The following is a 12,226-nucleotide window of genomic DNA, read 5'->3' as shown; positions in this document are numbered from 1 at the left end:
ATAATCTAAATAGAGACATACCTTTTAATGGTTTGACAATGCGCTCAATCTTTGCTTTCTCAATCCTCTCACACTTCTTATATCTGGGGGCAGAAGAAAGAGTAAACTGTAATTATTTGGCCAAGTGCAGGTGTAGACATCTATGAATGTGTTAGACTGTGAGAGCCAACTTGCCTTCATTAACTGGATTGTTTAATATGTTTTACTGGAAAGAAATAAAAAGTTTTTTCATGTTTCATGTACAAAAATGCTTAACTTAGAAGTTAAACAGTATTTTTGACTTACTTCAACATTTTAGAACTCAGCACCAAACTCAGTATTGTCAGTATAAAATGTAAATATGTTGCTATTTTCCCCAAACACACTGACTGATTGATTTTCACTGCCTATCTTCAAAGCACTAGCATGACATTTTGGGAAATACACTTGCTTTCTGGTCGAGAATCTGATGAGAAGATCAATACCACCATCTTGTCTGTATTGTAAATATGAAGCTACAGCCAGCAGCTGGTTAGTTTAGCTTAGCACAAAGACTGGAAACAGGGAAACCGCTAGCCTGGGTTTGTCCAAAGGTAACAAAATCCTCCTACCAGTACCTCTCAAGCACACTGATTAACATGTTATATTTATGTTTGTTTGGTCTCTGCAAAAACCAATATGTAAAAATTAACACATTTATTTCCATTGGACAGAGTCAGGCTAGCAGTTTCTCTCCGTTTCCTGTCTTTGTGCAAAGCTAATCTAGTAGGCTGCAATCTGTATTTTTCCTGTGCACCGCAATCCATAAAATGTGAAACTATTTCTTTTAACTACTGACAAGCACTTGTAGCTACCTTGTCTTAATAAAATCAATATGGGCTACAAGTTACTTCACCCTCATCAATGTGTTTTTTACCTGGCTTTTATTAGCGACCTGCCTTTATTTGTTTGTGCTGACCACGCCCTAGCCACTGTTTGAATACCAGCTTTTATATAAGAATTTACACAATGTACATATGATTGACCTTACAGATTACAAGCCAATACATGGTTCAGTGTTGAGGCATTTCTTCACTTGCCAGACATCTGCTTGGTCAAAGTAAATTTTCAGTATGAAAAACTTCATATTTCAATAGTTGATGCATTCATACTGCCAGTTCTTCTCGCAGCCCTTCTGTGCCAATGCCTTTAAAACATTTGCTAAAACGCACAGTAAAATTAACCTATTCACACTCATCTGGATTTGTGATTAGTGTAACTTACATGCAACACTGCCGCTTGGTGTTGGGCCCCCCGAACTTGGGCTTATCGAGGCAGTTTACACACTTTGCGCAGTCCTCCTCTATCAAACAGCCTTTGCAGTGTCCACAGCGCCGGGCACGGACTCCCCCAGGTGCATATTCACTCAGGACCTTCCTTTTTCGGAACCTGCGGCCCTTCCCCCTCCCCCTCCTCCTCCTGCGCTGGATGTGTTCCTGAGAGACAACCCACTGAGCCCTGCCCTGATCAGTGATGTCATCGTCATCATCTGCCACATCTGCAAGCGAGAGAAAGAGAGGATGGGTAAAAAGAGCCGCAACATACATTTTCAAACATCATGTAAGAGCATGTGATGTGAGGCAACATTTTTGGATGCCAGAACTTAACTATTCAGACTGCAGGAGACATGACAGGTCTAACTGCAGTGATTGGAGGTGCTTTTATTCTCATTATTGGTCTTTTGTCCAACAAGCATGTCTGGTTTCTCAAGTTACTGCCGGCTGCCTGAAGTGTCGGAAATCTAAGAGTCACTCTAGAAGAAAGTAAGGTCACTAAACAAACACATCAGGACTCTCTGAAAAATCCAGTGCTTGTGGAAATTCCCCTCTTTGACTTTTTTGGATCTGCAAACGACTAGAAATAGATTAGAAACTTAATTCCTTTGACAACCTCTTGCATCCCCCAATGGTAGTATTTTAATGCCAGCTGGCACAAATCAACTTCAGACAGAAATAGGGTTGGGTATCGAGAACTGGTTCCAAGTTAGAACCATTACCACATTTCCAGGAACTGTGGATTAGTTAAGACATTTCAATTCTGCTTTGCACATTTCAGTTGCGCTCACGATTGAACTGCGGTGAGTCTTTTACAGTCCATAACACCTGCACTTATCTACGCGGACCTAACAACACAGTACTTCAACAGAGCATGCATGAAAAGACTGCTTCCGTTTGCATTCCTGGACCACGGTGGACGGTAGCAAACGCTTAAAAGTTCGGCTCAGCTTAAAGGTTCAGTGTGTAAGTTTTAGTGGCATCTAGTTGTGAGGATTGCAAATTGCAACCAGCGGCTCACAGTGCATTCACATGCTCTTCGAACAGTCCCATTTCACGAGTTGTGAAGTCGTTCTTTCAGACTCCAGTGTGTGTTCATGTGCTCTTAAGTCAGAATGTGGAATCAACATGGATGCTACCACAAAGATGTGTTGGATTAGCATTATCAGAGCATATAAACAACACACAGATCCTTTACTCTACAGTACCTTTAAAATGAGACAACTGCAGTAAGTATATTTGGTGCAAGGGAGGGAGCATCTCCAATATGACGATGCATTTACTTCAACACGGCGTGAATCTGAAGAAATGCACCGTGTTCAATGTGTTGTAGTATGTCAGCTATAGCTAACGCCAACAGTAGCACGTGAGCTTACATTTTTCTTTTATATTAAAGGTAAACGAATGATGTCTACAAATCATTCCATAACTTTTTCTTAGATACGAGTGCCCAGAGACATCCCTCTAGTACAGAAACTCTTTTCACTTTAACCATGAAGGGGAAGAGGAGCAAGGAGATGATAAATGTTACAGAGCCATGACAAGATTCGTGGTGAAGTGGTTAGAATCAGAACCGAGATTTGATAAGAAGGATCTATAAAATTTAAACGATACCCAACCCTAGACAGAAACAAATCACTTAGGGGTGGCGACTGTCATCATTTTAAATGAATAATGTAGCTATAATAACTTTGTGTAAGGATCCGTTTTTTCCCCAAAAGCACTAAATGTGTTCATTAGGAGACAAAATTCAGGGCAGTGAGTCTACTTGTCAAACGGCACTTCCTCACCTCATACTGAGTGGTGCTCACTCGACCAGTGTTGGGTATAGCTTTCCAACAGCGGTGGCTAATCTGTGTGTGACAAAAGATATTTTTGCTGGCAAATATTTTAGTTACAACTACATTGAGCTAACAAAGCAATTTTTTGCTCAGCAGGTTACGTTTGCCAAAAGCTATCAAAGTTGTACTCTTTTACAAAAAGAGTTTTTTTTTCCTTTTAGGTTGTTTGTTTATAACTGCTTAATTAAGCTTAATTATGCCAGTTTGAAAGAATATTTTAGCTGGTGAATGTTTTCATTATAAAATACTAGCAGAGCAGCTTTGCCAAACAAAAGAAGAGAAAGAGAAATTAATTTAAGACTGGACAACGCTAATGAAGCATTTTGGAGAAATTGGATTAAAAAACAAAACAAAAAGAAAACCTACCTGGGAGCACGGTTATATACAGAATCAAGTCCATCTATCTTTTCTACAGTCAACCTGTGAATGATGTGGTAATCCTGACTGTTCCAGGGTGGTAGTAACTCCAACTACGCAGAAGCAACAGTTGATGCTGTACACTTTGCAATATGCTGTGGGGACGTAAGCGTCTGAACTTGTCTATGAAGGTTCATCGACTTAAGTTTTTCTGATCATTTTTATTACCACATCGAATGCAATTTAATGCCAGTTTCACAATCATACTGCCCAAAGTATGAAAGTATGATGGAAAACCAGCAGGGACGATATGTCCTAGAATTTTTTCATCATCTCACAGCAGTAGAGAACAATAATTTCCAATGATATAACTAAGTGAATTAATGCAACCTGGATCCAGAAGAGCGCCATACAATGGATGGATAGATTAACCAATTAAAAATTATTAATTTAAGGTTTTTGCTAAAAAATAAAAATACATGCCCATTATGAGATGATGAGCTTCCTAGTTACTGTAGCTAGCAGTAGTGACTGTGTTTGCTACAGGCCTGATGGTGGATTGAACAGCCTCCTGCAACACAAACCACTGTTGCAACCATCCTTCTTGTAGTGTGCAATAACCCACAATCAAAGGTAACTAACATTAATCCTTTAGAATTTAAATAAAATGTTTTGCAGGGCTTTTTTTAAGTAAACTAAAATCAATGCTTCTTAAGACTTTTGAAGACCTCCAGATGCCCTGTACTGAAATAAGAGATCAAGTCCCTCCTTTGTGTTTTGTGTCATTTCTTTCTTTACGGTTTTACTTTGCTGGTCCAAAGGAAAGGGGGACACACATTTGACTTTCCAAGCACAATGCAAACTGAATTTAGTTTACATGCAATTCACCAGTCAGATAAATGATAATACATATTAAATTAAATGGGTCATTTACAAAGTTTACATTGTGGTCCCTTCAATGGATAGGGAGTGTGCACATAGTGTGAAATTAAGTTCATTTTATATTTGTAATATTTTAATTTTGACTTAAGTTGCTTAGTGTGTAAAACGTCACTTCCTTGCTTATTAAACCTTCATTAAAATCATTGCACATACACAGTGCATTGCAAAATGCACAGAGGTGCTCATCCTTTTCTAGTAAAATCAAAGAAGGGTCAATTTTTGCATTCTCATTAAAAACAACACTTGTAGATGCACTGTACCTTCTGCTGCAGGAGAGAAGGTGATGCCCTCTCTCTCGTGAAGTGGCAGGGCGCTGAGTCTGGGAATATCATCTGGCACCATGGCACGGGGCTGCCCCAGAGCCACTGCTGCTGCCCGACAGACATGTTTGATCCTTGGACCGCCCAGCGGCTGCTCCTGCACACAAATAAAAAAAATGTTACTACTGTGGGAATAATTTGGTAGTAAACAAATTATGGTACATCACTGTGATATGTAAACAAACCTCCCTATAAAATATAGTCTCCCGTTACACTAACAGTATGATATAAGTGCAAAGGATAAAAGCAAATCCTCTAACAATGACGGCCTCTACCTCTGAGGTGCTGTTACTGTCTTTTCACTGACTGTTTAATTTTGAAGGTGTTATTATGCATTATGCATTATTTAATCTATTTTCTGGTATGTGGATATATCTCAGAAGATGTTAATTTTCAAATGCTTTGTGTGCTAACAGCACGTTTTTTTCCTTTTAGGATTGAATCTTATGGCTGGACACCCTTACACTGTCATTAACTGGCTTTTCTCATGAGTGCCTGCACAGCAGAAAGCAGTACACACAAACAAATACAGGCAGCCAGAGAGTTATAGAGAGGAGCATGACATTATTATTATTATTATGATTATTACAACAAACACCGTGAACTGACTTGGACTTATTCAGCAAACTCAAACATAACATAAAAACACACATTTTCATGTTAAAGTATTACCTGAGGACCAGTATCTTTGGGAGATACACCAACTCTCCTCCTCCTCCTCTTCCTCCTCCCACTCACTGGCACACGTGATTCTCTGGAGCCCAGCTATTGGTTGAGACAAGGAAGAAAAACATGTTTAGCTGATGCTTTTATCCAAAGGGACTATACCTTTCTAAATTGACAACCAAACTATGTGTAAAAAGAATTTTTACTTCTTCTTTACAGGATGTAGCAATTCTGGATGATGTCATTTATCAATTACATAATACTACTACTACTACTACTACTACTACTACACACACCTTATATTTTTCCCCCATTGTAGATTATTCAGTTCCACATTTATTTTATTTAATTGTTTGGTAAATAAAAAATGAAATGATGAAAAGAACCTGTCGCAATTTCCCAGAGACCACAGTGACATTCATTAATATATTTTTTTCTGACCAACAGTCCAAAACAACAGCTATTCATTTAGGGCTGAACCATGACAACTCTAATAGATTGCAATTAGATTTGCGATTTCTTTGTACAGTTCAGTTAAAGTTCAACATTCACTGCCAGTCTATTTTTGACAGAAGCTGTGTCAAGCAGCACAAAGCAGATGAACGAATCCGGTCAATTTTCTAAATAAAACACCCTGAGCAGACTCCCGATCGTATATCAACAATAAACACAATTAAAACAGCCAAAAAAATAAATAAAAATAAAAATGACTATGTAGCCTACTTAACCATGCTAAAAGCACAAAAAGCAAGGACAACCAAACAAATCAACAAAATCTGAACAAGTCAGCAAAATGCTCTTATGCTGAAATGCTCCATGTGGGATATGTAGAAGTGCCAAGAGTGGAACAAAACCGGCTCACAGAGAGCTGTTATCCCTAGTTGAAGCTCACAAAATGAAAAATTAGCAACATGTCAACAAATTAGGGCAGGCTAAACGCTCTGCTGCTGAAACACTTCAATGCGAGTTGCCCAGACGCCGCCGCCTGTGTCAGTTCGGCTGACAACATCATCCCACCTTTTCCTCTCGTTTTGTTTGTTGTTTTAAAATGTACACGCCCGCTCTGATTGGTGAGTAGGTCTGCAACAGGAGGCGCATGCGCTTGTGAGTGGTTAGCAAGTCTGTCACACGAGGATAACAACAGAATGAATTTGTAACTGCATGACTTTAAAACGAGTCAGATTAACCTACATTTTTAATTGCAGTCTTCACGATTAGCTAATCACGTTCTTTCAAATCGCAATTCGATTTGAAAACCATTAATTGTTCAGCCCTATATTCAATTCACAATGATATAAAACAGAGAAAGGCAATCCATTCTCATTTTAAGCACCTGGAAACAGCAAATGTTTAGCATTTCACCTTGAAATGAATACTTTTTTACGACTTACTGACAATCAAATTTATTGATCTATTGATTCATCGACTTATCATTTCAGCACTAGAGATTATAGTGGCTTTGGAACTACCTACGATGTACAGGCAGGTTTTTAAGACCAAGAAATCTTCTTTTCCACTTGCACAGATTTGGTCTTGGATTCTTACCTGTGATAACTTCAGCTGCTTCTGCTGATCAATCTTGATGAGCTGGACTTTGGCTTTCTTCAGCAGGTGGAGCATCGTCTTATTGGCTCCACTGAGACCAATTCGATGGCTGGGCCCACTGACTTCCCACGGCTCATGACTGTCCCCCGTCATGCTTCCTGCCTCATCTTTACCAAACAGCATGAATAAAGCAACTCTGGTTAGATGACGCACAACCAAAAACCTCATTATTCCAGGACCACCTCAATTTCTCCGGTAAGTCTTTCCGGTCTTTTTATCTTAAAAATTGCATCAATAAAAATAAAAAAAGTCTCTGTTGACTCAGTTTAACCTGACCTCAACTGTGCAGTCCCATTAACATTAAAACATCTTACTATTCAAAAGACATTTCATAAAAGAGGAACAATTTGGACCTTCGCAACAACGAGCATTTGTAAACACCAAATCAGTTCAGTTAAAGTTCAACATTCACAGTCTAAAAGGTTAAGCAGCAAGACCTTGATAAATAATTACACAAGAAGAAGAAATAACCCTTACTATTGTTGCCTGTGTCTCCTAACAGCACGTGTGAGGGCGCTTCCACATCAGTGTTCACCACCACGGCCAGTTTCCTCACAACACCAGGAGAGTCCATCTCCTCCATCATCAGCTTTGACCTCCGCCTCTTCTTCCCATGAGAGGTCAAACCGTCGCCATGATGTGGATAATCCCCCCGAGCGTCAGGCCGGCCTTTCTTTTTCTCCGCCAGTTTCAAGGTCAGTTTCTTGAGGTTCTTGTAGATCTCTAGGTGGCTGGTGCCTGGATTGGCCTTTGATGAAAACTTTGTCACTGAGGGTGGGCTGTCGACCACAGACAGATGGTCAGTGTCTGACTGCAGGGAGTTGTCGTCATAGATTGATTCGTGACATGATGGACTTGGCTTTGCGTCCTCTCTTTTTTGACTTTTCAGCCATGTTGACAGACAACCCTTTGGAAAGGGGATCATTTCCTCGTCCAAGAACCTCTTCGGAGTTTTAATAACGCGGGAGGAACGAGCACTCGTTACAGAAGTGGAGGAGTTGTTTGAGCTCTGCTGCACTTGTTCAGAAAATGAGCTCGGCTGACCCTCTGATGAAGTGATATTCTGACCTCTCAGCTGCAGCTCATTCCCGTCCGGCATCAGTGTGGCTGGTAAGGGCTCAGGTACATAGGTGTAAAAAACACGCCTAGTGCGAATACTACCCAATTTAGGACCTGTCTGAACGTTTTTTGTTGGCTTTCGCCTATGCCCAAACAAAGATCTGCGTTGATGTCTTTTGGGTGTTCTTTTTTCAGAGGAATCTGTGGCTTTACACTCGAGGGGCATTGCCGCCTCTTCTCCACTCTGTGCACCGGCCTCGGCTCCAGCCTCTGGAGAGGCACCCATGCCCTTAGCCGTTCTCTTTCTCTGCCGTTTGTGAAAGGATGTGAACGACAGAGCAACTGCTTGAGATGTGCGTTTTGTGTGCCCAATTCGAAACCCCCTCATGCGTTTCACCGACCTCTGTGGCTGGGATTGGTCTGTGTCTGAATCCTCCGACACCTCGCCTCGTTCTTTGACCTTGGAAGCTTTTCCTGCACCCTTGACTGCTGTCAGAGCGCTCATTAGCTTATCTTGCTTGGTGCCACCAGCTGAGGTAGCGGCTGTTTGGTTCTGCATGCTGCCTGAGTCCACTGATTTTCTTGCTTTCCTGATAAAGTCAGCCGACCTTTTACTGCCCTGTCTACCTGAGGCCTGCTCGTCTGCATGTTTGGCTTTTGCAGTGAGAGCTACCTGCTTGCCATGCAGTTTAATTACCACCTTTGGCATTTCTTTGTCTTTTACGGAGCTCTCTTTGACACACTGGCTTTCTTTAGAGACCCTCGGTACAATTTTCCCAATAAGTACCGCTTTTGGGGATTTGGGAATAATTTTTCCAACGAGAGGCTTCGCTCCAGGAGAATGTTCTGAAGCTTGAGGAGGCTTTGCTTGGCTTAGTAACGATGACTGAGGGACAGTGCCAGAAGTTTTCTGTGGACGAACTGTTTTGGTCCCAAATCCAGTGAAATCTTCCTCCTGGAGAAATACAAAGAAAGTAAAATCTTTAAATGGCTGTAATACAAGACTTGGGCATGTTAAAAAAGAACTGTGGGTCTGTACACACCAGACCTAAAACACACACCATTGCCTTATCATAGCTTAAAGCCTAACTGACAATTAGGAAAATACTTTTTCTATAAAATAGGCCTGAAAATAAACAGAAAATAATTACAAACATGTAGCAGATCTTCAATATCCAGCATTTCCATACTACTGAGTTGAGGTTAAAGTTACAATGAAGATAATTAAACAAATGTACTACTTGGTCTGCCCAGTATTGTCATATATCATAACAACATGTAAAAGTACAACAAGTTTGTGCAATTGATCTTAAATTTCAGTCAGGCCACTGCAGGCATTATGAAACTCAAACTTTCAATAATTTCTCACCCACTTCTAAGTTAATCATTTGATATTCAGGTATTCACCCTGCTGAGAATATGGTTCAGAATCAACACTGTTGTCTACTCTTACTCCCGTGTTGCATCAGTATAGTGCTGAGGCACCAAAATGAAGCAGCTTTTGGATTCCATGAATCAACATTAAGAAATAACAACAGATTCTCCACCTGTGCACAACCTCTCTCTAGACATGTCTAATTTCTGGTGACATATATATACATTTTTTAGAAATAAATGAGGAGTGTAGCACTCTGGGCACAGTGGAATAAAACCCTAAAAGAGTGATATTCTAATGCAAAGTACTGGAAATATACACTCAAACTCCATCACTAAAAAAGTTTAAATAGACCCTTTGGAGCACAGTCTGCCTCCAGCATCCTCTCATTCAGCCACCTCGGATGCAAAGATTGAACACTACAGCAGATCAAAAGCACACTTGAACCTGACTTCCAATTACTCACATCCATCTTCATGCACAAAATATCGACTCTGTAGATTTGTCAGCGGTGAAACTCCCCTAATGATATCTATTCCAAAGCACTGCAGAGAAACATGAGTGTGTGGCACTAAGTGAGGTGTGGTACTCCAGTTGAGCAGCACCCACAAGCTTTAGCCTGGGACATGTGATTCTGTTACAATCTACTCTAAAGGGATTGCATCAGTAAAATCCGACTGATGTCAGACACTAAAGCCCTGCTCAGGAGATTAAATAATATCATTAGATCCAATCTGGCATCATATCATTATCACCACCCTATCTGACTGGGGCTAAAATGAGCCCGACTTAAAGTAAATGACACCTAAAACACAAGTTTCTTCACAGTGCGGCAGATTCAAGTCCTCTCTTGTGTGTCCTATAATATTTATGTCTCATTTTGACAGAAGACTCCAGCTTGTCCCAATTAGAGAGCACACTCACAGATTCCTCTTTAGCATAACCTTCACACCCCTTTCATCAATTGAAGGGACACATGCATGATGACAGTGATGAATGTTTGTAAACACTATGCAAAATTCGGTTTTAGAGAGGCATTCGGCCATGTTTTCGTGATTTTAATTATAACGTCTAGATAACGTTTTCCTTTCATGTGCATCCCACGTTGTGGTGACGTTCAAAACACCGAGCAGTCAGCTGATAGCTCCAACGTGGAGAGTGCGAGTCAGCAGCAGCTGCGTTTTATTTACGACAAAGCTAAGCAGCCTGTGGATGCCAGGCACAGTGAGGGAAGTTCAACTCAACAAAACGTGTCAGGGGACGGATAAACAAAAGCATCTCCCGGTTTCCACAACAAAACGCATCCCAGACTGTTATCATACCGCCAAAGTTTCCGCCTAGTGTTCGTTTTATGCAAACAAACTCAGCTGAACGGACACCGATCCCTGTGAATGTATGGCGGCAGCAACTTACAGTATTAATATAGCAATTTCTACTCATATCTGCAGAGGCGATCAGCCTGGAAATACTCACCCATCAACCAATCTGAAGCATGACGTTACCTGCAGGCAGACGGCTAGCTGTAATGCCTGTTTTGGGTTAGTGTTTGCAAGCAAGTTACAGCTAACTAGCTCTACGTTAGCTTAAATACTTTTTTGTAAGGAACACATTGTTTTATATTTCGTTCTTTTAAAAGAACTGGCTCTACGAGTCCCATTAGTCGTGTTGTTACCCATCTAGCTAACATGCTATTGTTAGCTTATTCACCTCCTCACTGTCGCTGGAGTGGAACCCCGCATCTCTCTGCCGCCTGTGCTTCTCCGCCACCCCGAGCAGACGCAGCAGGGACGGATCCTCGCTCAACGCCAGGCCGATGTTTACGGGCCTCGGCCCTCCGGAAGCCAGATCCCCGTCGTCCGAGCCCAACCTTCCGCGTTTGGTACGTTTTTCCGACCGCAGCCTGCTTCGAGCTGAGCACGGCCGACCCGGGAAACGAGACCGGGCCGGCGCCTGGGTGCTCAAGCCCGCGACGGCCGCGGGAGATGATAATCCGCCTCCCGATGCCGCCATTATTTCCTACAACAACAGGGACGGCGCGCTGGCAGAGGGTGACAGCAGCGATATGCGAGGCAAGATGGACTGCGCAGAGGCAAAGGCGCGAGATAGAAAGGAACGACAAGTGCATCATGGGAAAACGAACTTCTCCAACCGAGGACGCCCCCTATGACGAACACTGGGCGACGTCGCTTGTGTAGAGAAACTAACTTTCTTTAGGTAGGTATTTAGGTACATGTTTTAATCATTCTTGTGTTTGAATTGAAGTTTGTGGAATGCAAAAGTCATATAATGATAGTGCCAGTGATGGAAGAAGTAATATATTGATTCTTTATTATTAAACTAATTCTACATTGCTCATGTTATGAATTTTTGCACATTCTTTGTTAATTATCCTGTATATTTTTTGCATTTTTATATCATTTGTACATTTTTGATCTCTTTACTTTTTCTATATTTATATTTCTATATTTATGCTTATACTGTTTATACTGCTTATACTAGGCACCAATAGGCAAATTTGTATGTGAAAATGTACCTGGTAATAAACCTGTTTCTTAAGTATTCAGATCGTTACTTGAGTAAAAGTAACAATATTTTAATGCCACTGTTGGTGGCCTAGTATTATTATAATATAGCTAATTTTAACTGTTTTATGTACTGTTATTTAAACCTATAACAATGCAGCATATTTTTATGAATCACTATATGTTTTGTATGTAAATATTGAACTGCAAAGTCAATTGTAGTTATGAAGTAAATGTAGTGGATTAA

General features: G+C 40.9%; 1 protein-coding gene across 2 annotated transcripts in view; it reads right to left on the bottom strand.

Annotated features, from left to right (window-relative positions):
* kmt2ba (lysine (K)-specific methyltransferase 2Ba) overlaps positions 1–11,585 on the bottom strand; it is a 32,405-nt gene extending 20,820 nt beyond the window's left edge. Inside the window, exons 1-7 of one of the 2 annotated variants that reach the window (XM_038725615.1) lie at positions 11,165–11,585; positions 7,501–9,037; positions 6,964–7,130; positions 5,425–5,517; positions 4,693–4,849; positions 1,243–1,516; positions 22–83 (exon numbers count right to left, since the gene is read on the bottom strand). In XM_038725615.1, coding sequence (XP_038581543.1) covers positions 22–83; positions 1,243–1,516; positions 4,693–4,849; positions 5,425–5,517; positions 6,964–7,130; positions 7,501–9,037; positions 11,165–11,467 — 2,593 coding nt within the window. In that variant the 5' untranslated portion in view covers positions 11,468–11,585. The remainder of the gene's footprint in view (positions 1–21; positions 84–1,242; positions 1,517–4,692; positions 4,850–5,424; positions 5,518–6,963; positions 7,131–7,500; positions 9,038–11,164) is intronic. The other variant, XM_038725616.1, reaches the window with a different exon arrangement.
* Between the last annotated feature and the right edge of the window lie 641 nt (positions 11,586–12,226).

This window comes from Micropterus salmoides, unplaced genomic scaffold, assembly GCF_014851395.1.
Source record: "Micropterus salmoides isolate LMB-PRFRI ecotype aquatic unplaced genomic scaffold, ASM1485139v1 Ms_hic_scaffold_17, whole genome shotgun sequence".
Taxonomy (NCBI): domain Eukaryota; kingdom Metazoa; phylum Chordata; class Actinopteri; order Centrarchiformes; family Centrarchidae; genus Micropterus; species Micropterus salmoides.
Note: the sequence above shows the minus strand (reverse complement) of the source record. Positions and strands in the feature narration are given on the sequence as shown.